Genomic DNA, 26,330 nt, shown 5'->3' with positions numbered 1-26,330 from the left:
ACAATTTATTATTATTATATTTTTTTCCCCAATTATTAAACTGTTCTTATCTCGACCCACAAGTTTTCTTACTTTTGCCCTTCTGATTCTCTCCCCCATCCTACGGTGGGGGGGGCAGGGTGAGCAAGCAGCTGTGTGGTGCTTAGCTGCCGACTGAAGCTAAACCACGACTCATATAAAGAAAAGGAAAACGTAACTTTGACAGACACAACCCATCCTAATCTATACACTAGTCCTTACTGATCTATACCTTTGTGGCTCTCTCTCTTTTACTTTACACCCCTTTGGTACTTTGTTCCTGTGTTATTAAGTTCTTGCCCTTGGTGAGCATTTTTAACAGTTGCCCTGGATGGCTCACAACAGCTGGTTGATCTCCAAGGACTACCTGCCCAAAGAATAAGAGTTGTTCACTCCAATGTGCAGAAACTCAAGTAAGTGTGGCAGAAGGCCAGAACTGATGAATGAGACTCCTGACCAAGTTCAAATGCTGATGGGAAGTATGCATAAGGTTGAAGAGGGGATGGACTACCCCAGAGGAATACAGAGACACTGACCAAACGTCAACCAGACAGTCAAGGGAAGTGATTCTTCCTCTCTAGCCAGTCTTTGTCAGACTGCATTCTGAGTACTGTGTCCAGCTTTAGGCTTCTCTGAAAAAGACACTGAAATACTGAAGTGAATCCAGAGGATTCCTTCAGATAATCAGAGGGCTTGCACCAGACATGCAAGGAGAGGCTGCCAAGAGAACTGGGATTGTTCAGACTTAAGAAGAGAAGGCTAAGGGAGACCTTATCGCTGTCTTACTGCTAGGAGGGTACACAGATGAAGCCAGACTCTTCTCAGAGGTGTACAGTGATAGAAGAGGAAGCAACGGACAAAAGTTGGAACATGGAAAATTCATTAGACAAAGATGTATTTATTTTATAATCAAATACTGGAACAGGCTGCTGAAACAGGTTGTGGAAGTTCTACTCTTTGGAGATATTCAAAACTCAACTGGACTTGTCCAACCACCTGATCTAATTGACTTTGCTTTGAGCAGATATTTAGAGGACACGATCTCCAGAGATCCCTTCTGACCTAAATTATTCTAGGATGCCATATAATAGTTCCACATGTCCAAGATATCCCAAGCTTTCCCTGAAAAGTTCTTTGATGGCTACTGCAGGTAATGATTACCATACATAGGCCTTCATTTTCAACAATGTCAGGTTCAGCCATCAATTCAGTGTCACAAGGAAATGAAATAGTAATTAGCCTTCCTTTACAAAAGTCTTGAGCTGAGCTAGAGAGGCAGAAGCATCAAGTTCAATTTAAGAAACTATGCATAGACAAGGAATGGTCAGGCTAGTTTGCACTGCTGTACCTCAGGTTTATTAGTTTCGTTCAAAAAGTAAAAACAAGAGCCTTAATTCAGCAGAACAGAATGTACATGCCTGGAAAAATGAACTCCTGAAATCCATGATTAGCGCAGAAAATGTGAACAAGAGATGGTAGAATCATAGAATGGTTTAGGTCAGAAGGGACCTTCAAAGATCATCTAGTTCCAACCCCACTGCCATGGGCAGGGACATCTTCAGCTAGATCAGGTTGCTTAAAGCACCATCCAACCTGACCTTGAACATTTCCAGGGATGGGGCATCCACAACTTTTCTGGGCAACCTGTTCCAGTTCTCACCACCCTCATAGGTGAGTTCTCAGCTCATAGGTGTTCCAGTTCTCACCACCCTCATAGGAATTTCTTCCTTATGTCCAATCTAAATCTACCTTCTTTCAGTTTAAAACCATTACCCCTTGTCCTATCACTACAGGCCCTAGTAAAAAGTCTCTCTCCATCTTTCTTATAAGCCCCCTTTAAGTATTGAAAGGCTGCAATAAGGTCTCCCCAGAACCTTGCGTTCTCCAGACTGAACAACCCCAACCCTCTCAGCCTTTCCTCACAGGAGAGGTGTTCCAGCCCTCTGATCATTTCCATGGCCCTCCTCTGGACCTGCTCTAACAGGTCCATGTCTGTCTTGTGCTGGGAGCCCCAGAGCTGGATGCAGTACTCCAGGTGGGGTCTCACCAGAGCAAAGTAGAGGGGAAGAATCACCTCCCTCAACCTGCTCACCACACTTCTTTTTATGCAGCCCAGCATACAATTGGCTTTCTGGGCTGCAAGCATACTTTGCCGGCTCATGTCCAATTTTTGGTTCACCAGTATCCCCAAATCCTCCTCCGCAGGGCTGCTCTCAATCCATTCATCCGTATTAATCCACTCAATCCATTCATTCCATACCCATCAAATAGTTCATCCATCAAACCCTTATCTCTCCAATTTAGCTACAAGGATGTTGTGTGGGACAGTACCAAAGCCCTTACAGAAGTCAAGATAGATGGTATCAGTTGCTCTTCCCTTATCCACCAATACAGTCACTCCATTGTAGAAGGCCACTGGATTAGTCAGGCAGGACTTGCCCTTGGTGAAGCCATGTTCGCTGTCTCTAATCACCTCCCTGTCATCCATATGCTTCCAGGAGGATCTGTTGCATGATCTTACTGGGCACTGAGGCAAGGCTGAGTGGTCCATAGTTCCCAGAGTCCTCCTTTCTAAAAACGGGTGTGATGTTTCCCTTTCTCCAGTCACTGAAGACTTTGCCTGACTGCCATATGACTTTTCAAATATGATTGAGAGCAGCTTAGTGACTACATCTGCCAGTTCCCTCTAGACCCTGGGATGCATCTCACTGGGTCCCATGGACTTGTACATTCAGGTTCCTCAGATGGTCTCGAACCTGACCTTCTACTATGATGAGTGGGACTTCATTCCCCCAGTCCCTGCCTTGAGATTCAGTAACGTGAGAGATGTGGGAAGAATAATTGCCAGTGAAAATGGAGGCAAAACGGTTGTTTAGTACTTCAGTCTTCTCCATGTCAGTTGTCACTAGATTCCCCCCACTTCATTTATTGGGGGGGTACAATTTCTTTTGTGTTCCTTTCCTAACATACCTGTAGAAGTCCTTATTATTATTCTTCACATCCCTTAACAAATTAAGCTCCAGCTGTGCCTTAGCTTTCCTAATCCCATCCTTACACTCCTAGGCAATATCCCTGTATTATTCCCAGGATGCCTGCCCCCGCTTCCAGTGACTATGCATATCCCTCTTGTGTTTCAGTTTGACCAGGAGGTCCTTACTCAGCCATGCTAGTCTACTGCCTTCCTTGCCCTATTTCTTGCATATGGGAATCAATAGTTCTTGTACTCTAAGAAAAAAAGTCTTTAAATAGCTGCCAGCTCTCTTCTGCTCCTTTATCCCTGAGTTTCCCAGGGTGTCCCATCCACCAGTCTCTTAAACAACTGAAAGTTCACTTTCCTAAGGTTTAGAGTCCTGACTATACATTTCACCTAGCCTTTGTCCCTTGAGATCATGAATTCCACCAGGACACGATCACTACAGCCCAGGCTACCACCAATCTTGACCCTTCCAATAAGTTCATCTGCGCTGGTGAGCAACAGGTTCACTAATGCATCTCCTCTGGTTAGGCTTTCTATCACCGAGATTAGGCAGTTATCCTCAATGCACTCCAAGAGTCTTCTAGACTGCTTGCAGCTTGCTGTGCTGTGCTGCTTTTCCAGCGGATGTCAGGGTGATTGAAGTCCCCTAACAAGATCAGGGCCTGCAAGTGTGATGCTTCCTGTAGCTGAAGTAAGAACTCTTCATCGACATCCTCCCCTTGATCAGGCAGCCTGTAGTAAACATGGCTGTAGTAAACAGTAGAACCATGAGGTTTCCTTTGTTGGCTTGGTCTCTAATTTTCACTGATAAGCTCTTGACCTGTATACTGCTGTTTTTCAAAGACAGCTCTGTGGAGTCAATCCATTTTTAATTTTATGTAGAGGGCAACCCCTCCACGTTTCCTTCCTTGCCTGTCCCTCCTGAACAGTTTATAACAGCACTTCAATTGTATCGATTGCATCAATTGCAGCACTTCAATCATATGGGTCATCCCACCAAGTTTCAGTGACAGTGATCAGATTGTAGCTTTCAAGCTGCACAGTGGCTGCCAGCTCCTCCTGTTTGTTATCCATGCTGTGTGCATTGCTATAGAGACACTTCAGCTGGACTGCTGACTGTATCACCTTTTTGGTGGAACCTTTCTGGAGGGTTAGGGTCATTCCTCACCACTCCAGTAGGTGCGCTCATCCACCCTGGTGCTTGTGAGTACACTAGTGTCACGGCTTTGCACCCCAACCCTCAATTTTGTTAGTTTAATGTGTGACTGACTGTCAGCCAATCTGCCAGCAATGCTTAATGATCTCTCCCAGCATACAAAGTAGGGTCAACAGGTGAAAAACTGGTAACTTGTTCAACATATACAAAAAGACATGACACTTCACATCACATGCAACTAAGCTGGGTACTCAATACCACAAAATACTGTGAACATTATTTTGAATGCTAAAGATGTTCGGTTACTTTCTGAACCACATAACAACTTCACAGAAAAGAGCCGTCCATAGGCAGGAACTCACAAGTCCCCAAATCACTTTTGTTGCATCTCTGCCATGGCCCTTCTGTTCTCCTAGTACTTCCCAGGTATCTGATACTGGCTGCTGGTAGGAACAAAGCACACATCTAGGCAGAATGCTTTGTCTGGTTTAATACAGCAATTCCTGTGCACAGAGATACATGTTATCACTGACCAAACTATTAGTGCACTTTGAGCACAGTGCCTCCAAACCTGAACCAAAACAGTGTCTTTGTCAGGATGGGAAACTAAGTGAAGAAAGAGGGAGGAGGCAAAAAGAGAATGGTACTTAAAAATACAGTTGCTATTTATAGACATTATTGAGATTGTTTTGAAACAGAAATCGCTGTGGGAATGGTACAATGCTTGAGTCTTGATGTTTGCATTTTTTTCTGTACAATTTTGAGCCTGCTGTACCCAAGATGTACATACTTAGAAAGTAATCATAGCCACACACAGAATTTTCAGAGAAGCCATAAACAGAAATTAATCTTTTCAATAAAGCAATACTAAATGTTGGTTACATATTTAATATACCAGTTAGATAAAATCTAAAGCAGCATCTTTTTAAAGAAATACTTGCTCTCATTGGTAAGTTAAGCCCTGTAGAACCACAGATGGGACAGCAGACAAAATGCTATGGTAGCTCATACAAAAACTGGTCACCAAGTTGAAACAAAGTCAGTATAGGAGACAAAAACCTGGTAACACAAATGCTTACCTGTCTGGATGACATTTGCAAGATTATTATCAAGACTGAAGTAATTTTACTTCTAAAATATTCAAACTTCTTTAAGAAGTATTTGAGGAGGTACCTCTGTAAATCTGGATTCTTACACAGCCATTTTGAGTCATTTTTAAAAGAAAAAGCTGTATAAGAACATAGTTAATTTTTCTTTTACAGTTAAGACTGTATTTTTTCCACCAGCTGTAACTAAAAGTTAAATTGCTCATAACCACATTATATTCATATAAACATAATTTACACAAGATTATTTTGGCAAGTACTTACGCAAAGGATTTTGCCCTTCGCTGGCATAGTACTCGTACATCCCACTTTTGACAAGTGTATCGTAGTGTGGCAGGAAGTCAATTCGCTCTTTGGTTGCCAAAAGCAGCATTTGATCAACTGACTGTAGCAGATACAAAGTAATTCCATCTTGAACAAGCTCACCTACAGTGAAGATGAAATATAAAGCATATTGAAGAACATCCACTGCACCAGTCAACTTTTGCTCTCAAAACCAGTACAGATTTAGCCTCAGGTAATCTCTGTATTTTCTTAGGTGTTGACTATTCAGCCTCCTAGCAACAACATTTAATTTAAAATCTTTTCACATTTCCAAGCTTAATAATGCAAATTTTCTCAAATGGCATGTAAATAGCTGTCACCTTTTCCTATCAATTACAGAATTTGTGATGGAAGGTAAAAAATTACCTTGTATAACTGTCATCATACGAACGAGTAGTTGTTAAAAATTTGTTTGTGAAAGTCAATTTTGTAACAGTTCTTGGCAAACTATTACAGGATTTGTACTTCCAGTTAATTATTGCATGTCAGAGTATAAACAATCATCATGCGGTCTTCACAATCAGTATAAGAAATAGCTGTATTTATTTTGCCATCTAAGATACTTACTGAAGTTGTCTTCTGTAATTTCCTTCCTGTTTGTTGTGGTGATAACAAAGTTTTCATCAGCAGCTATGCCAAATGCCTACAAAAATTGGAGGTTATTCACTTATGATAACTATGTACTCCATAAAGTATTCAGATAAACGAAAAAAAACCAGCAGTCTTTCTGTTCACTTTGCCACAAACTACTGAGAAGTGACCAAACATTTTTGCCATATTAACTCAGAAGTAGAACACAGTTTAATGCCAGAACTTAACTTCATTTGCCTTCTCAGCCTAGCCAAAACTGTCCGTACTAGAGTAGTTTGGTTTTTACCTGCTTAAAATATGTTCTAGCGAGCAACAGCAATTTTAAGGAGGAGTAACTGTCTTATGGGTAATCACCTTGAGGGCTCAGGAATGAGACTGAACAGCTCTATTTCAGACTGCGCAACTACAACAGCAATAGTCATGATCTAGAGAGTGTCCCATATTAGATTGCACTCTTTTGAGACATTAAACCAACCAAATATTTCTTAACGTTGGATACACATTAAAGTCTTTGTTCTCCAATTATATTATATATTTTAAAAAAAACAAAAACAAAAACAAGATTTCTTTCAGAAAATTCTTTACCATTAAAACACTGAAGTATATTCTTTTGAACCTAAACAACCTTTGTCACTTTGCTGCCTCCAACTTTTGAATATGTTTCTGTAGCTTTGGATTTTTTATCCTGCTTTCTACATACATTTATATGCCTCTACATCTGCCCTCATTTTTGCACCCTTATGTCCAACACTAATCTTTTTCTTAAAATAATAAACTAAATATCTGTATTTTCTCCTGCCTTTCCAGGTCTTTGAAACTCAAGTAAAAGTCGGCTCTGGTCATCTTTAACTCCATCAACCCCTTCAGTCCTGCAGTCGTGAGTCCGATAGGTGCTTTCTGCACTTTTAGATTCTTCCCTGAAGCTCTTGCGTTCCCTGTAGCAGCTTGTCCTCATCATTTCCCATAACTCTTTATTTCCATCCCTAGTACTCAGACTCACAAAAGTATTTTTAAAACAATGCTTAAGGTTTCATTAGAAGTCTGCTTTCCATCTTTCAGTTACCTTCTCCCTAGTTGTGACTATGTTAAAGATACAGTTAGCATCCACCAGCAAAATTAGCAAAATTGTCAAATTTCGCATAGCACTCGGTGCAAGTGAAACAAATGGAGATGACATGAAGAGACTGATGTTCAGACTTAAGAGTCTGGCGTAATTACTTTTTAGCTCTTCTACGTTCAGACCACTTCAACTTAACCTCTCACATTACACAAATTTCCATGTGGCAAACGTGTTCAGGAAAAAAATAAAATTGCTCAGAGCAAGGAAAATAAGCAATAAAAATTATAGATACTATAAAACTAACATCCTACTGTGCCATTCGAGGTTAATGGTTAATATAAAATAACTGAACTGGAGAGTTTTACATTTGAAAGCACAGATAAGCATCTTTTCCCTCCAGGTATAGCTTTCCTGTTTTCTCTACCTCGCAAAAGCTCTTCTGCTCTCAAAACCTTATGAATAGTGCAGTATTTACTTTAAGGCAGCAAGAAGTTAGGATGAGGTATTGCATGCACAAGGCAGCAGCTTGCTACCCGAGAAGGACCAGCCTCCTCCTTCTGGTCCTCTCCCCCATTCCATGGGTGAGCCTCAACTAAGGCGACCGCAACAGCCTCGCAGGCAGACCTACACCTGCGTTTCCTAGGTGAGCCCAGCATTACTGTATCTACTGGTAGCAGGTCCTTTCTGCTTCACTCCAAATGGCTGTCACTTCAAGATAAGCTACTAGGCAGGTTCATGGACCAAGTTTGGCAGTCCTAACTGCGGATAAGCTGTTTTTCTTGTCCATGCTGGAATTTAAGAGGCCGCATCCTTTGCGAACTTTGGCCAACTTAGAAAATTTCTCAGTTTGAAAGCTTCACTTGTACATGAGACCTATTTGTTTTGCTTCCTCCTTCCCTCTGTCCGACACTCTTAGCTATCCCCGCCCCGTCTCTTCCCACTATGCCAGGTAGCGGTGAGGTAGCTGCACAGTTGTACCATTATGTGGGTATGGTCTCCAGGAAGACGAGCTGGTCATTCCTGAATAAAAGTGAACCTACTGGGTAGTTTACTTGAACAGTTGATGACGTTTCATTTGATTCTGATAAACCATATTTGGTCAAATGTTTCATTTCTCACCAAGATTCTCGTACGTAAGAGACCTCATGGTATCTTTTGTTGACTTGATATAAACTTAAGGTTTCGCTGCTGAGCCCCTTTCAGCCTAGCATTGTGCCCTCTTTCAAATAAGCACTGAAGATGCACCCAATTCTTGACTTCAGAAGATTCACGTGACAACCTAGCAGTATGCTCAGATTATAAATCTGTTGGTTATTCTTTTGCAAATTATCCAGATGCACAGTCATGATCTAGCTTTTGATGTCACCAAAATCTTGAAGAGTACAACAGAATCAGTATACACAGAAACGTCTCTGCACATTCACAATGAAAGCATGTTTGGAGGTTATTGTGTTAAAACAGCTAAGCAAAAAGCTTTTACTTTTTTGGATACAAGAGAAGAGACTTTTGGGAAAAAACAGAGACAAGCTCCAAATTAATCCACAACCTAGGAGAAAAAAATAGTAATAATTGGATGTTCTCTAAAAAGAGGTAGATATGTGAAAAGGCAAGGATTCCTAAACTATTGGTTACATATGATCACTACATGCAAATGCAAAAGTCAAAATGTTACAGAGATGAACAGCTATATGCATACAAAAGATCAAAAAGCCACCTAAAACCTAAGAAGTATAGAAGATTATATCAATGAACCAAATTTTGAATAGTCTGGGAAAACAACCATAGCTGTTCTCTAAGGGCCATTTAAATTGCTTGCTAAGCCACACCTGGAGGTGTACTGAGTGTACACTGCAGTGTTTTGGTGCCAGAGGGCTGTAAGGGTGACCAGTGCAGGACAAGGCCATGAATTGCCCTGAGCCAGTCATAGCCAGTGCCAGATGGCTCTCAAACCGATGAAAAAAACACACTATGTGCCACAATTTCAACCAGAAGGGCACACGGTGCTTCTGCTCAAACATGTTGGGGAAGAAATAGAGCAGACAAATGAGAAGCAATGGAGGAGATGCATCAGAGGAGACATTGCTAGGGACAGCACTGGAGACACATTGAAAGGAGGTGCTCTGTGCCAGAGCAGGAGGTGCTGGGGCCCATGGCGTATCCATGTCAGGGCAGGGAGTTTCCCCTCTCTGTCCTCCTACTCCCACAGGGCTGTGGCCTGTGGACAACCCACCAGAGCACAAGAAAACCAGTAAAGAGCATGGTGGAGGAACAGCAGCAGAGGGACACCCTGCACATGCCCCTGACCTCTTGCACCACCTGTTGCCTCACCAAAGGAATTGGGATTGACTGAGCATTGCGCACAGGGAGAACAAGGGAAGCTTAGGCTAGGAATTGGGGAAGAGAGGTGTATGACAGAAGATGAGCCTGGAGAAGGGTGAGGAAAGGCATTTCCCTAAGTGAGTGTTTAATTGTTCCCCCCTCAATCAATAATCAAAAGTTTGTGTTAATTGGCAATTAGTTAAACTAAGAAAACTTCCCTGAGTTGAGCCTGTTTTGCCCGCAGCAGGATGTCAGTCATTATACCTATGAAATGATACATAAGCCAAAAAGCTGTCTTTGTTCAAACAAAAGAAACGCGTTCTTTATAAACTGGAGGCTCAGTCTGGAGCACTGCCTACGTTCCATGATAAATAAATAAAGCTAATAGCTCTCAAATTGTTGGTGGATGTTTATGACATAAGATTAATATAATGCTAAAAGGTAAGAGTTTGAAACAGTCAAATGCATGCCAGATGCCCAACAAGCTTTCAGCAAAGCGATTTACAGGTACGATATATAAAAGTGTGAAGGAATTGTGACCTCTCTAACCCTTAAATCTGAATCAAGAAGCAAGGTTCAATTTATATACTTGCTTCAGTCACAGATTTTCCTTATAAACTAAAAAAACTGCTCAAAACAAAACAAGCCCACAAATCACGGACAACTCCTCAGCAGCTAAAACTCCTTCAAATAGGCCTCACTTTCTTTTCTCTTTCACATATTAGCACACAAGCACCAAAGCAAATTTTGCTGCTATTTGAGCTGAACACACACTGTGAGGCTTACCTGGCTACTAAGCCAACTAGAACACTTAACATGAAGTCAACATAGACTTCACCTCTAGATTTACCATCTGCCTTGGAAAATGTGTTCAACAAACAAACATTCAACTCTGTGTGTATACCAGCACAGCTTGCAGTAACATGGATGGGCTTGAAGTGGTAAGTGAAATAACACACTGGCAGCACAGAATCATTCATCTGCTTCCAGTAGTCCTTGAGTCTATTACCATAAAATAATCATTTCTGGTGCTGACTTTTCAAACCAAAGGAATGAAACAGTCTGACATGTGACAGAGGTAAAACAGTGAAACTGAAACTACAGTATCTTTAAGAGAAGACATTTAACCCCTTGCAATCCAAACTTTTCCAACAAAAACAGTTGTTTCCTACAATAAGCAACTTCCATACCTTTAAAATGCTCTGCCTCCTCCTACAGTAACCACTCCCAGCAGGCACTCATGAGAATGATGTGAAGAACTGGCCTCAGAGCTTGGCAATGTACCCAAGGGATAACAGAGACCTAACAGCCACGCAGCCACCTTCCACAAAGTGGCACCTAGCCCAGAAATAACTTTGTGGCTAATAGAATTGTATTACCACTGTGAACCTCTTAAAGGGGACCTGAACTGTATCAGTTAAATGTAAAGAAACCTGACAATGGCATTTTCAATGCTGTCCTTTATAGCTACTCATTTCACAAAACTTATCTGCATACCTCAGCTACCTAATGTGATAAAAAGCAATACAGCTTTACTTTGAGTATTTCACATTGATCCAGTGGCTCCTTTACAGGAACTTGTTAAGGAATCTAAAAAAGGAACCTAAATGCCACATCCAAACTCCAAGAGGCCTGTAGCCTTCTGTAACTTTGCATGTGATTAACTGAATGTCCCAAGCTATTTGCCAATTTATCACCTGAAAGATATACATTTATCAGTTAGCTATCCCGCTTTATGCCACACCGAAAAGAATTATCAGTCCAAATTGAGAGAAATCTCTTAGATCAACAAATGGATGAAACTATAAAACATGTTTAAGGAAAAGGATTTTGTTCTCAAATCACAGATTTTCAAACCAAGAACTGTCTTTCAGTAGTGCTTATGGATACCGAGATATTTGTATCATCTCCCTCAATTATTCATACAACTAGATAATATTAAGGTCATTCATACTAATTAGCAAATACAAAAACTAAGATATAAACAGATTAAGTGGACACAAAGACCTTGCTGAAAATAATTGAGAACAACTGTATGTAACTGATAAGAGTGCTAATCAGATAAACTCTTCCAGTCCACTGTTGGGTCAGCTAGTCTCAACATGATGACAACCTGCTGAGGATCTGGTACTGAGCACTACGGTAGCAGAGCAAGTATGGTAACAGCCATCTTTAATCATAATCTGAATGAGCTTGCCTAATGTCAGAACACATACGTATATCATCTTTGGACACCAACAGAAAGGGGATCCAAAAGTGTCTAGAAAAGTAGTTGCATTCAAAAAAGACAGAAATTATTTTGAAGCATTTCTTGGAGCTCAAAGCAAAGAGTTGTATATTACAGAAATACAGGAACACCCAGTAGCCTGTATCTTCTGGGCACATGGTCACACAGACAACCTACAGACAAAAACCAGCAGTGAATACTAGTGTTCTGAGATATTTTCCAACCATCCTTTATCGACAGAGTCACCTCCATCTAAAGAATGAATTACAGAAGACAACTTTTGCAAAACTTGAAGTGCCTCATCCTCCATCCTACTTAAACGTTTCACTACTTTCAGAAGTTCAATTCATACACTTCTAAATATTTACAAAAAGATATCAATGAAAGGTGTTAAGAAGTGAACAGATGGTTCAACAGAAACACTAAGAACATTGCTACCTGTCACAAGATCCAGTAATAGAAGAAGTTTTTATGTGGTATCTTAAAGTAAAGCTCTATCATAATTTTGGTGGAAAAACAGAGAGAAAAAGAAGAGAGGGAAATTGCATGACAGAAGCCACATGCATAAACCTATGAAATCTTGTCCAGAACAATGAGTTAACTCAGACATCTCTTCAAGATTTGCAAGATTTAACAAGTGTGAAGAAGCTGGGGACCCTAGAATTTACACAAAGAGCATGCTGTCATCACTAGATTTATTCAGACTCTAGACAAATATAGTAACTTTCACCAGACCTTCACAAGCCATTGTGTCTAAAAGCACAATCACAAGTATTAATGAGTGCAGCTATCAGCCAGAATTTTGACATCAACTCCATACAGCTTCCACCATGAAAATACTTCGTATGGCACCACTTGTTAAAGTAACAAGAATTCAGAAAAGCAAAAAATACTTGGTCACATCTAAGAAGCTGCACCTGGATAACGAATGCTAACGGAATGCAGACACTTTGCATCTGACCGTATCGCCAGCACTCAAATTTGAGCAGGAACGTAAAAACCACAATGCTTTCCAAATCAGTCAATACATAGTAAGGTAGTACCTAAGTGCACAAAGGTATGCAAACCACATCCTTCTTCCCACTGAAATGTCAGTAATGAAGATGCTATACACAAGCATTTCAGTGAAGCCTGAAATACAATATGACAGTTTTGGACAAAACTCACACTATTCTTGCTTCTTATACATACCTTACAGTACCTCCAACACTTTCTCTAAAAATCAATTAAAAACTTGTTTTGTGTATGCACAGCATGTTTAAAATGTATCTATTTTTAGTTTCTGATCATACAGAATCCTGAAAAGTAAATGAGTAAGTGAACATAGGTTTTATAATACAAAAATATAATTATTGCAAGATGGATTGATTTCATCATTAAGAATGGAAGTACTTTTGAGCAAATTTATCAGAACAGCATCTTAGTAAGTAATCCAAATACCTCTTAAATACATTTAAGAGTTACCCTCTGGTGACGCAAACAGCAGAAGTTGCTAATATTTTTTCACTGATCACAAATAATTTCATTATACATTATTTATTAGGCATTGGCAAGGAAATATTCACAGGAAAAAAAAAAATTACACTTATTTCTTGAGTTTCCACCACAGCTATGCTTCTTCCCCATACTCTCTCTTAATGAACATCTTTTTTTGCCTCTTAGCTTACTGATACACTGGAATTTATTTTGGTGGACTGGCAAAATAATCTGTTTAAATAGTAGGTAGACTGTTAGGATACAATGGGAAGCTCAACCAAAGATGTGACAAAAGATCAAAAGCAAAATACTTTGTTTTATTGCAACGTCTGAATTTTGAGTATTTACTTAAATTACAGGTATCTACTTTCTAAATAGATTACAGATCTATACTTCCTATATATTACTTCAAACAAGGAGGTCACAACAACGATGAAAAGTTTCAAAGGAATTAAAGAAGCATTGACAAATGTGTTCAGTTCCTATTTAAGTAGTAACACTAATTTTAGTACCATTAGCTCTCTTCAGACTGGTACTTCACCTCAAAGCCTCTCAAAAACCTCTTCACACACAGCAAAACTTCTGTGCAGTTTTCAGCACAGATACCTTTCTGCTTTAAAAGGAGTGTGACCCCTCTAAGTGCCTGGAAGGATTCCTGCCAGCTTAGCAACAAACTGAAGTGCTCCAGCTTCACTGTGTACCTGGACAACATGAGCAAGGGATCTAGGATTAGCTGACAACAAAATTTAGCTCCACTCTGCTCACTGCAGGTAAATATTTTCCAATTATACCCTAAACAACAGGACAAGCAGTGGGGCATATACCTAACAGAAGGCAACAGGCAGGTGTACAAGCAATAGTACTCCCAAGAACAGGTGAAATTCCATATTTAATTCACTTATTCACCTTAAAACTTCATGGTTCTGGAGACTGAAATTACATGACTGCTCCACATATGCTTGACAGTGCTCCAATGGAATAATCAAGCTAACATATCATTTTTAATTAAGAGGTTTCTGCTTTAGGATTGATCACTGCAAGGAAGAAGAATGAAGACTATATATGCTCCAGCTTCTTTTATAAGTTTTTTTTTTTTTTTAATCTTTCCCACACACACACTCAGAAGGAAAGGCTAACTTATCAGTATATAAAGCCACACCCAACCACACTGCCATGCATTAACTTGTTGTTAGGGGACAGTAAAAATCTTTCATAAGATGACAACAAATATTTGCTTAAAAAAACAAACAAAAGTTTCAAAAATTAATAAAGAATATTTTAACAGAGGAATATTTTATATGACAACTGACAGCGAGGACATGAATCAGCTCCTAAATCAACCTCTCAGTGCCTGAATCTCTTGTCTCAAGAATCAGTTATTTTGCTACACAAACACGAAAATACCTTCTCTCTGCAGTATGAAAAAACGTAAGTCTCAGAAGTAGCAGCCTAAGACCATGCTTTCAGGCATTCAAGTATTTTCAACCCAGAATCACCACATACTGCAATCAGGTTTAATTATTTTTTTCAAGATTTACATTCTCCTTTGACTCCTACGTATCCAATTATATCCAAAGGAATTCTCTTACGCCACAGGAAGATGTTCACAGCAGAAATAGTTCCAAGAGCTTAATATTTCTGGCACCCTTGTCAGACATTACCACCCCCACACCCCGGCTGGCAGACTGGAAAACGTATGTGCACCTTCGCTGCTACAGTAGAACCATTCAGTCACACGACAAACTGCCAATGGAAGTCGATTTAAAGCTGAGCCTGTACTGAGGCTGAGCCACCAGACAGGATACCTGTGGAAACGACACTGCTAGATATGCGTCATTTGCCTGATCACGCACTCAAATGGTCTCCAATAGCTTTAATTGTAGACAAGCAAATACAACATTCCACTTCATCTTAGCCTGAACAATTCAAAACTTGCTTATCAAAAGAATCTTTTTTCCTGAACTTTCATGACTTCCCTGACACGTTTGCACCACCATGAAGTGGGGAAAGTCTGTCCCAATCAGGTGAACCCATTCATCACCTTCTTCTTGAAAGCAGTTAGGTGCAACTTTCAAGAGACCAGAAATTTAGCACTTTGGAGTACAACACCGAGAGAAACACAATGTGCAAAACTCCCAGAGGCACCAAGATGCCAGAACGCTTTTCCAGAAGTGTAATGAGAACCTGTATGATGTTGGTGTGGGAGACGTCAAACTCAAACAGACATCAAACTTCCTGGACCTTAGCCTGTCCAGTTCTCACTGTACCAGCATTTACTGGTCACGTCAAACCATCTGTCTCCGCATGCTTTCAGAGTTAGATGTCCCATATATAAGATAATGAAAGCTCCAAGGTGCAAAGAGTCACCACACTGAACTTAGCTGTGACAGAGGCATCCCTGAACTTGCAAACAGTCAACACATTATTGGAGAAGGCCTTTCTCTAAGGGAATGATCATTTGAGGTTCTTGTTGCACAAGTTTATAAGAGCACCGACTATTATCCTTAACACCCCCAAACAGCCACCAGGTCTGGTGATAAGGATTATGGCGTTGACATGGTAAGAAACTATACTTGAAAATTTTACTTTCACAGGCACCAAATCCAAACACATCACGTTCTGCTTTGCAGCACCAGACTTTTCAAACGCTATGTTGCACATCTGAGCGGTCTGCCCAATGGCACTGAAGTACCAACTCCACAATGTCAATACACTTTTGAGATAAGAAAACTCTAAAGCTGTTTGTACCCAAGATTTGTCACATCTTGTGATGATGGATTATTTCTGTATAAGACCGCAAATACACCAAAAGTTCTGTGAACTACTGAACACCGTGCGGATGCACGGAAACAGAAGTCACTGGAGCGTGCAGCATATATAAAAAAAACATGAAAAGAAAGACTCCCTTGCCTGTAACAAGTTGCAAACTAGTGTTAACCTCAGCCCATCAATTAATTACAAAAGCTAAGAAAAAAGATGGGTTAATCATCAACATTTTTGCCCTGACTACTGAAAATATGAAGTATCCTTGCAATTCATTTGCTAGGTACAGTTGAGATGGGATCCATTAAGACAACTCTTGGAGGAAATCACATAATACTTATAATTACTCATAGGAGATACAAACCCTGTAATGATGCTCCATTAAGGAGGATGTTGGTTCTTAGAAGGCCATGAACCCACCCCACTGCCTAACTTCTCAGAATGTTACACTGCATAAAGTGTACTGATTTCTTTATTCCATTCAGTTACTTGTTTCTTCCAGTCTTTTGTACTTCAGGGGCTCTGATCAGATCAAGGGATGTGTTAACACTCGATAGCCAAGTTACTGCTGAGTAGTAGCACCTTAAGTAGTAGTACAGATTCAGCACCTCTAACAGACTGTGGATATGCCATTTCGAACACTGAAGTAGAGCTGTGCAAGGAGGAGGTAGTCATGTGTGACAGCTATTCCTGCTGACATTGACACCTCAGCTTCCATCGCGGTAGGAAACCCTTACATGAAACACTGCCCAGACATAGCACAAACCAAGCAAGCAATTTCCTTGAAGAGTTTATATCCTAGAGAACAAAGTGCAAATTACTCTGGATAAAGAAACTAAACCAGAATGTTTTAGCAGACTAAATCAGTGCGCAATTTACAGCTGATTTTCCTGTGCACTTCACAATATAAAACATGTGCAGGCAGCCAACAGGTTTATGGCATTTATTACTCCCTCAGAAAACGAAACCGTGACAGAAAAAGGGCGATGCCTACTGGTATCACTAGCAGAGTAAACAGCCCGTATGTTGGAGGTGGAGATTTCTTTCAAGAGATGTGAAGACAGAGTAAGCTCTTATTTCGCATAACGAGAGGAAACAGAACCGAAAGCACACACGAGACAGCAAGAACCCGCCAGGTGAAGTATTTAAATGGCACCACCACTGCGGACCTCGCAGAGACAGTCAGAGGCCTCAAGACGGGAAGTGACCGGCGCTAACCGCCGACACCTTGGACAGCAGAAATGCCACCGCTCCGGCCCTCCGGTGCGCCGCACCGTGCCCGAGGACGCCGCCCCGCGCCGCCGCCGCCGGTTCACCGCGCGGGGGAGCTCGCGGGCCGCCCGCTCCCTTCCTGCCCGCCGCCAGGGGCTGCTGCCGCCGCGGCGCGCTGCCGGCCGCCCTGCCGCCGCTCCGGACGGGCGTTCTCAGCGCGACGTGCGCGGCGCCCGGGGGAAGGGGACGCCAAGGCAGCGGGCGCAGCCTCTTCTCGACGCCCGCCCCCCTGTCCCGGCAAGAAAGTTTGGGGGATGGAGGCAAGGCGGAGGAGGCGGCCCCCCGCCGCCCCCGGCCGCCCAACGGTCCCGGCCGGGCGCGCGGCGCCGGGGCCGGCCTAGCTCGCGCCTCCCCTCGCACGTGGGGCTGCGGCACGTGCCGGCCACCCCCCGCGCCGCGAGGCCCGGCCGCGCGCGCGGGCGGAACGTTGGCGGCGGTTGGGGCGCACGGCGCCCCTCGCCCGCGCCTGCCGCCACCGCCGGAGGGACGTTAACGCCGCGGCCGGCCCCGCCGCCGCCGCGCTCGCCCTCCCTCCCCCACCCCCCGCCAGCACCTGGCAGACGGCGCTGCGGAAGCCGCGGTAGTTGTCCTTGCCGTAGCTGAGCACTTTCTCGTCCGGATCCGCCTGCTCCCGGCGCCGGTCGAAGAGAAACACGGTGCGGTCCCCGATGCCGCGAGGCGTCAGCAGCACCGGCCTGCGGGCCCCGCGGCTGCCTCCCGCCGCCGCTGCCATGTTGGGAAGCGGAGGAGACGAGAACCGTCCCGCAGCGATGGCGGCGGCAGCAGCGGTATCTATTGCCTGGCCCGCGAGCTCCCCCGCCTGGCGCTGCCCGTCCCGCGCGCGGAAGCCCCGGCCGGGGAAGGGGGAGGAGCCAGCCGGGAGGCGGGGGCGGGGGCGGGGGCCGGGGCCGAGGCGCCGCCGGGCATGGCGGAGGCCGCGACGGCGGTGGGGGCGCTGCGCGCGGCGACGGCCGTGCCGCCGCTAGGGGAGCGGCCAGGGAGCGGCCGGGAAGCGAAAGCGAGCCCAGCGCCGCGACCTCGGAACGAGTTCGCGCCCGCCGCCCGCGCCACTTCCGCCGCCGTCGGGCGGGGCGGGGCGGGGCCGGAGCGGGTTGAGCGGCGCTGCCGCCGCCGCTGCTGCTGCCGCCGCCGCCGCAGGAGGCGCGTAGGCGGCCTGGGCGGGGGGACCGCGTGCTGCGCCCGGCCGCCGCACCCGCTCCGGCTGTTGACGCGCCCCAGGCCGCTGCCTGCCGCCTCTTCTGGGCGGGGGGGCCCTGCGTGGCGGGCCCTGCGTCGCGGGCAGAGCCGCCGGCGGGCTGCCGTCGCCTGGCGGACACGTCCCCACCCCGCCCCGGGCAGCGGCGCCCGGCAGCGCCTCGGCTGAGGCCGGGCTGAGCGCAGGCGGTGGCGTGTGCGGCAGCGCTGTGCCCGGCAGCGCTGTGCCCGGCAGCTGTAGCGGTGGCGTAACGGAGAGGCTTGTGCGTGGGGTTGGCGCGGCCGGGTTTGGCTTCCGTCCGGAGGCGTCAAGTCCTGGTTCGTCTGCCTTAAAATACACTGGGCGATCGAGATCCATAAGCCGTTGTTTATTTTTTTTAATGTTTAATGCTTGAAACGCTTTCCTCCTCTGGAGGAGGAGCGTTGGTGTATTGTATTCAGTCTTAAAAATCAAATTTCAGTTAGAATTTAATTAAAATCTAACAAAGTTCTTGGGTTTTTGTATATGCAAAACCCTAAGGACTTTTGCATTGTGCCGTTATAGAAGAATGACAGGACTAGAATAGCTGCAAAACCGCAGTTGAAATAAAATAATTCAAGAAATAAATACAGTCTTTGTGGTCTTTAAGGAACCAGTGAAACATACTTGTCAGGACACTGTCAGGAGCTTTTGATTTGTCATTCATTGTAGGGCAGACTAATAGCTTTTCCTCCTATCATAAACAACAGGGGCATAGTTGGGATACGCTTTATAAACGAGCTTAGAGAAATACATTCTATAATCACAATTTATGTGTTCAGGTTTCCGGAAGGTGCAGCTTATGCTTCTGATGGGGTTAACTCGGAGAAACTGAATGTGTTCTGCGTTTTGTGTGTTCTCGTTGTGCTTGCAGTTCATTGTTTCATGCTGCGTGATGTTCTTACGTTCTGAGTGTATACATAGCCTTTCAGTACTGTCAGCTGAGCATAACACTTTATAAAATAGTTTCCTCAGTATTTGCTGTCATTTCTGAGAGAAGTCTCTGGTCTAAGAATGCATAAATTATGTCAGTGGAAACATTTTTGTTTGTAGTCACTCTTTAATTTGAGGGTGACATTTTCATTGTCCAATACAACTGCTTGTACAGATTGAGATCTAGAAGACATATGGCTGGACACTTTGATCTTTGACCTTCAGGCCCTCTAAAAAGATGATATCCCCCCCCCCAGTTGTAAATTAATTACTTTCAAGCTTTCTTGGTACAAAATTGCATGTTCACTGATCTCTCATTTAGCAGTGCTCAAGGGGTAGGTAGGGTGTGTAGTCTTCTTAGGACAGAAATATGAAATGAAAGAGAAAACTATCTGAAGGAACACAGTCCTCCTCCTACACGCTCTGTCCTGCTTGTCTAGAAAAGGTACAAACAAACAGGAATGCTCAGAATAGTGCAGCTGCTTCTGTTTTAAGGACTCTTACCTTTGAATGGAAAGAATTGTGCCAGCATGTAGGGGAGGTTTGTAAAACAGTGAAAGTGACAAATAACAGAAAAAAACCTGTTGTGCAAGAACTGAGGTTCATGCAGTTACGCTATAAGAAAGGAGATTGCATAGTGGAACTGAGCACTGCAGAGTTTTGCAAGAACAAAGAGCATTTGTGCTACCCAGTTAAGAGAGAAAGGGTCTCTTGAGAGTTTTTATATAGGCTGTGACTCAGACCCCTCTAAATGATGACTTGATGAAATTTGGGAGGGCGTATCAAACCTCGTTACTTTATGAGTTCATTAAACAGAATTTTGTTTTTCAGCATACTTGTAAAGCATTGCTAGACTTGAGGCAGCACTTCCATTTTAGAATGCTAACTACTTCGGGGAAAAAAAACCTGGTGAATTATTTTGTTGTTGTGGTTTAACCCCAGCCGGCAACTAAGTCCCACACAGCCGCTCGCTCACTCCCCCCCGGTGGGATGGGGGAGAGAATCGGAAGAGTAAAAGTGAGAAAACTCGTGGGTTGAGATAAAGACAGTTTAATAGGGAAAGCAAAAGCTGCACACACAAGCAAAGCAAAACAAGGAATTAATTCACTGCTTCCCATGGGCAGGCAGGTGTTCAGCCATCTCCAGGAAAGCAGGGCTCCATCACGTGTAACGGTGACTTGGGAGGACAAAACACCATCACTCCAAACGTCCCCCCCTTCCTTCTTCTTCCCCAGCTTTATATGCTGAGCACGGCGTCATACGGTACGGAATGTCCCTTTGGGCAGTTGGGGTCAGCTGTCCCAGCTGTGTCCCCTCCCAGCTTCTTGTGCCCCCCCAGCCTACTTGCTGGTGGGGTGGGGTGAGGAGCAGAAAAGGCCTTGACTCTGTGTCAGCGCTGCTCAGCAGTAACGAAAACATCCCTGTGTTATCAACACTGTTTCCAGCACAAATCCAAAACATAGCCCCATAACTAGCTACTAAGAAGAAAATTAACTCTATCGCAGCCAAAACCAGCACATTCATCTAGTTTCAAAAATGAATATTCTACCTGAAATGCAGGCACTTCACTTGCATGAAAATAAGGTCCTTGTTATTCAGCCTATCTGCAAGCTGGTTTAAAGAGTGCCTGCAGTTGCAAAGTTTTAATTCTGCAGTATGAAGTATTTTGGTCAATTAACAACTGAGCAATCATTTTCAGTCCTCATGGAAAAGAACTTTCTTTGCTGGAAGAAGGAATATTGCTTATATTGATCTACTGGATTTTAAACTCAGATGTCATGTTATTTTTCAGAATTAATAGTAGCAGTAGAGTAGCCAATTATTTGTTCACCTTGACATTTGATATTTCAGATGAGGCTCAGGAATGTGTTTTTTATGTGTGTGTGAGAATGTATTTATCATTATGTCCTGCCTGTATCTAATTTTTTAATTCAAGGAATAAGTTAAGTATCTGATTTCTTTGTGTTAAGGGAGAATATGAACTAAGTTCCAGCACTGGACATTTTTAGATAGTAAATATCTTGTATGCATGTAATGAAAATCGCTGTGTCTTCACTAGAATAAAGCACACAGCCCCTTTAGTAGGGCTTGTTGAAGTGGCACAGTCTATTGGGTGACACTGGATGCTACTGCCTATGTATGCTTTGCAGGTACAAAACTACAAACTCCAAATTATCTAACAAAAAGCACAGCTCTTCCTTAAGGTAGCAAAGGTTTTATATCTAAGAACAGGAGCCTGTGGCATCTTGCATTTGGAACTCCACAGACTTTTGACACGGCCTGTTACAAAAAGTACCTTAGTGAGAACCCCTGAGGTGGGAAATAAACCAGTGTCGTTACTTGAACCACTGAGCTGCGAAACAATAGCTTCATTACTCAGAAAAGTGTCTGAGAGTGTGGTGATGTGCTCCCCGCCTGCCCACTGCACAAGCAGTAACCATCAGTGGGAGTCACCCCGATAGCTGCATCCAGCCTATGCTGGACCTTGAGGACGAATGGCAACAAAGTAGCCAAGGGCTGCCTGAAGCGGTGATCTAAACGTCTTGCTGATATGCAAATATGACCGTAAGTCAATCATCTTACTCCTTAAATAGTGGACAGCCCAAGACCCTTTGAGCTCTCCTGCAGGGCAGCGGGCTGCACGCCAGGACCTCCCCTTGAGCAGGGACGCCTCTTCAAGGTTACTCCTCGAGGTTGAGAGATTCCTTGCTGCAACAGATCCTCGGTAAGTGACTAATAGCATGCTACACTTTGAAATCTTGGCTAAGTGATAGAAAGGATTGATTGCGCACATATAATCCTTTAGACATAAAGTGTTGACCAAGTCTGGGACTAGGACTGGATCTAGCCGCACCTAGACTCCTCTCTGAGAAGGAGTTTAGAAAGCAAGGGGATCCTTTTCCAAACTTCATGACTCAACGGGAGGGTCTTCCTGAGAGTTTTGTCTGACCCTGTCCTCTATGCACTAAATGATCAAGTGTGCCTCGCCATCGAATCTTGTTAAAACACTGTCGCACTGAACTTTGTTCACTCCCTGTTCTGTATCAATAAACTATATTTTACTTCTCTCTTACGAGTGAAGTGCACACTCACTCCATCCGCAACAGAGAGACAGAAACCAAAGAATAGAAATAAACAGTGAATTGTCACCATAACATGCAAGCTAAGGTAGATGTGGACAAGTGGGTTACTGAAGTGCTATCTGTTTTTTCTTTTTTCATTTACGTCTCAGTAACTTGAAAAAAATGAGTGAGCAACTAAAGTGACAAAAGTTATGAAACACAGTCCAGTTAGTCAAGTTGAGAGGACTGTAAAGACAGACCATGGTTCTGAGATATCTGACCAATGTGATAACAGATAAAATTATGTTTTTAAAAATTGAAGGCAACACAGGGAGAGATGGTGGAGGAGGGACAATGAACCATTCGTTCACCCTCCTGTGGTCCAAATTAACTCTGTCAGCTGGGCTTTGTGAGTAAAACTCATGTAAATTCTCACTGTTCATTGCGTACTTTGTTAACAAAAATACAATGTAACATGCTCATTTAAAATCCAGTGGAAGTAATGGCTCTGGTGACTACAGATAGGCTATAACTAGTTGTGGAAAGTGTGCCTGAGATGACTGGGATTTCTGAACTAAGAAAATATTATAATTAAAAGTATAAAAATAATAAAGATAATCAGGAACTTCCAGTCTATCATATAAAGCAAGAAGAAGGGACATGGAGCCATATTACAAACCATGCAGAACTGATAGGAAGATGTACTTTTCATAAAATATTTGATTGAACTGTGAAATATGTTTTCACATAATGAGAATTAATAATTTAGTGAGATTTAAAACAATTTTTTTCTTTATATGAATAGAAAGGAGATAAAGAACTAGAAAAAATAAATAATGAAATTATTACCAGGAGACATACAAATCATATACTTTGGCCTTCGGATAAAATATCCAAATATTACTGAGTAGGAAGAGTTTAAGTTGGAAAACAAGTCGTCCCATATCTGATCATTGCAGAGTTTTTTGCACCGTTTTCCAAAGCCGTATTTGGAAGGAGGACAGCAGACTAGATGGATACTTGTAGGATTTAGCCCGGCAGCTCTCCTAGGGTTGTCATGGAGCTCTTTGAGGGAAACCGTGGCAATACCAGGGAACCTCTGTGAAAAGTGAACTAGCAAGAAGTTCTTGCCATTCACCTGCCAGGGACAAATGACTGCAGCCAAAAATGCAGTGGTCATGAAATAAGCTTGATACCAATCCACTGCATCTTGTGGGTACCAGTCACCTCTCTCATGGGAAATGAATGGGGATGGACCAAACCTTAAAAACTTTCTTCCTCTGTGAGACAAAGAAACATGAATGATTCTTGAACAAGTACGTGAAAATAAGTATCTGACAAATACACATTGGGAGAAAACAGTTTTTAATTTGTGGAAAGGCTGGTGGAGTATAAGATTAATGTATTCAAGCATTAATATTTTAATAGAAACCTGTGCTGTTATGCTTGCAAAGATTTTTTTTTTTAAGACCATGTCTGAGGAAGTCCCTCCAACCACACTCTTACCAGTCATAAAGACTGGGATCAAATACATCATTCTCTCCTGTGAGATGTGTAAGAAATAGGAAAATTTCATAAATACATTGTCACAGAAAAGGTCCTACTACATGTGTGGGACATTATGCTTTTCAGTTAAAGTTGGTATTGCTGCTACAGGTCTCTGGAGTATCTTCCAGTCTTTTTGTAGCTGAGCATCATTACTACTTGCTTTTTCTCTGGAAGGCTGCTTCCTCCTTTTACTCCTCCTATCACCTTGGCTTTTGGCACTGTTTTCTCACTCTTCCCTTTTACCCTGGACTAATGGCTGCTTTCTCCTGAACCTTCAAGGCGTGCCTTCATCACCAGCTCCAGTAGCAGTGGCACCATGGAGTCCAAGCCAAAAGGCCAGGCAAGGCCGTTTGACTGCTTAGTCATTTAAATGTGTCTGCATGGCATTGCCCCACGCTCCAGATTTTGGGATAGTGACACAGTAACAATTGCCCTGTCTTTCTCATCATGGGCATCTTTTGCCGGGCAGAGACTCTGTAAGCGTGTATCACAGAGTTTTTGTTGTAGCACATAAAAAAGACAGCTAGGATGTAAGGAGCTTCTAGGCTAAGCATTTGGGTGCTCAGCACCCACGATAAAACACCTGCGGAGTATCTTCCGAGTAATCCGTCAGGTGGGAAAGGTTGATCTTTGCTGGTTGGTGGAAGAGATCCTCAGCAATGCTGAATTGCCATTCTCTGAATTCTTGTTCATTCCTTTACAATTTTGTATCTTTCAAGTTGGTGGTTTTCCTCTTTAAAAACCTACATTTGTCTGAACAGTACAACCTCTGGCTGTAGTTTTCCCTTTCTTACCTTGTGTGACTCTACTCTGCAGCTTTCCTTATGACTTTCTTACTACTGATGGCCAAACCCTTGGGAGGGGGAGAGGACAGTAAGTCACTCTACAGTATTAGTCAAGCAGAGGCCATTACTTTGGTGTCCTCTCTGCACTTCAAATGTAATGTAATGACCCTTGCTAATTAAGACCTGCCAGATAATTAGAACTGGTAACTCCAGGTGCTCTTTTCCAGGCAGAATAGTGAAGGATTTTCCTTTCAGCTGGGTGCACCAGTAGTCATGCGTGACTGTGCCAGTGTTCAGTGTCCTCAGAAGGGCCATGTGATTTTTACTGATACAAAGGCATTCACTATTCTGAATCCTGGTATGAAAAGTGAAACAAAATTCTGTACATCTTGCTTGTTTCAAAATATTTATAGGCATTCCATCACCACCTGTCTTTCCTTCTGCCTTGGAGTCTTGCCAAACTGGTAAATATTTCAGTGGAGGTGAAATTGGAGTAACAGATAATTTCATGTGCCTTTTAAATCTTATCCCTGTGCAAAGCGTTCTTAAGACTGAAATGCTGATCAGATAAGACACTGCCGATTCAAATTGTGATCTCAGGCATGAGGTGCTAGGGAAAACACCATACAGACCACACATCACAAAGACTCCTTGTTATCACAAAGCTGTTGATGAGGTCTTCTGGAATGGAGGGACAACACAGTCAATCATCCTGCAGACAGACATGTGATCCTATCTACTTCAGGCAAATACTGGGACTGGCAGACCCTTATGAACTGGGGTTTACAAAAGGTCCGCTCTCCAGAAGGGAGTAGAGCACAACAGATGTGGCATCTGTAATGTTTTATATACTACCCTACGGTCAGACCAGTGCCATGGACAGTCTCAAGTGTGAGCAATAATCCAGAGCGTTTTCTCTGCTTGGGAATCATTACTGTTGCCTGACCTGTGATAAGTAATAATTGCCTTTTATTCCTCTAGTAAATTTTTAATCTGCAAATCTGAAAAAGAGACAGCAAAACTGCATGCAGATAATCCTCTGTGAGCTCTTGCTGTTGTACTGATGCAAACTGACATCTGCTAGAAAAATCCTGTAAACAAATCAAGTTCTACAGAAAAAGCCTGCAAAATTAAGAGTTTTCTCCAGATGACTGAATAGTCTCTGCTAATATCCTGATACAGGACTGAAGATGTTAGTGCACTTCCCTGGGATATCATGTTGGCTAAGGCATCAGTAGTCCCTCATCCAGTGAGGACACTGAGGGCTGTATGAGTCTTCTGTGCTCCTTCCATTCCTTAAAAAGGAATGGATACCATAAAAAACTTTCAACAAGCACCTAAAATGTAAAACTCCAATGAAGATACAATAGTCCTATATGGTGGAGATCTTTGCAAGGAAAAAGACCTCAACAGTACATGATTTCATCATGCCAGCACCCTTTCACAGCCAAAAATCTGGAGAGAGCAAGTGTTGAAAAA

General features: G+C 43.0%; 1 protein-coding gene across 2 annotated transcripts in view; it reads right to left on the bottom strand.

The window, feature by feature from the left end:
* SMCHD1 (structural maintenance of chromosomes flexible hinge domain containing 1) overlaps positions 1 to 18,286 on the bottom strand; it is a 92,616-nt gene extending 74,330 nt beyond the window's left edge. Inside the window, exons 1-3 of one of the 2 annotated variants that reach the window (XM_072852681.1) lie at positions 17,843 to 18,286; positions 6,149 to 6,224; positions 5,522 to 5,683 (exon numbers count right to left, since the gene is read on the bottom strand). In XM_072852681.1, the coding sequence (XP_072708782.1) occupies positions 5,522 to 5,683; positions 6,149 to 6,224; positions 17,843 to 18,022 (418 nt within the window). In that variant the 5' untranslated portion in view covers positions 18,023 to 18,286. The remainder of the gene's footprint in view (positions 1 to 5,521; positions 5,684 to 6,148; positions 6,225 to 17,842) is intronic. The other variant, XM_072852682.1, reaches the window with a different exon arrangement.
* Between the last annotated feature and the right edge of the window lie 8,044 nt (positions 18,287 to 26,330).

Source organism: Ciconia boyciana, chromosome 2 (assembly GCF_034638445.1).
Source record: "Ciconia boyciana chromosome 2, ASM3463844v1, whole genome shotgun sequence".
Lineage (NCBI taxonomy): Eukaryota > Metazoa > Chordata > Aves > Ciconiiformes > Ciconiidae > Ciconia > Ciconia boyciana.
This window is presented reverse-complemented; position numbering and strand designations above follow the sequence as displayed.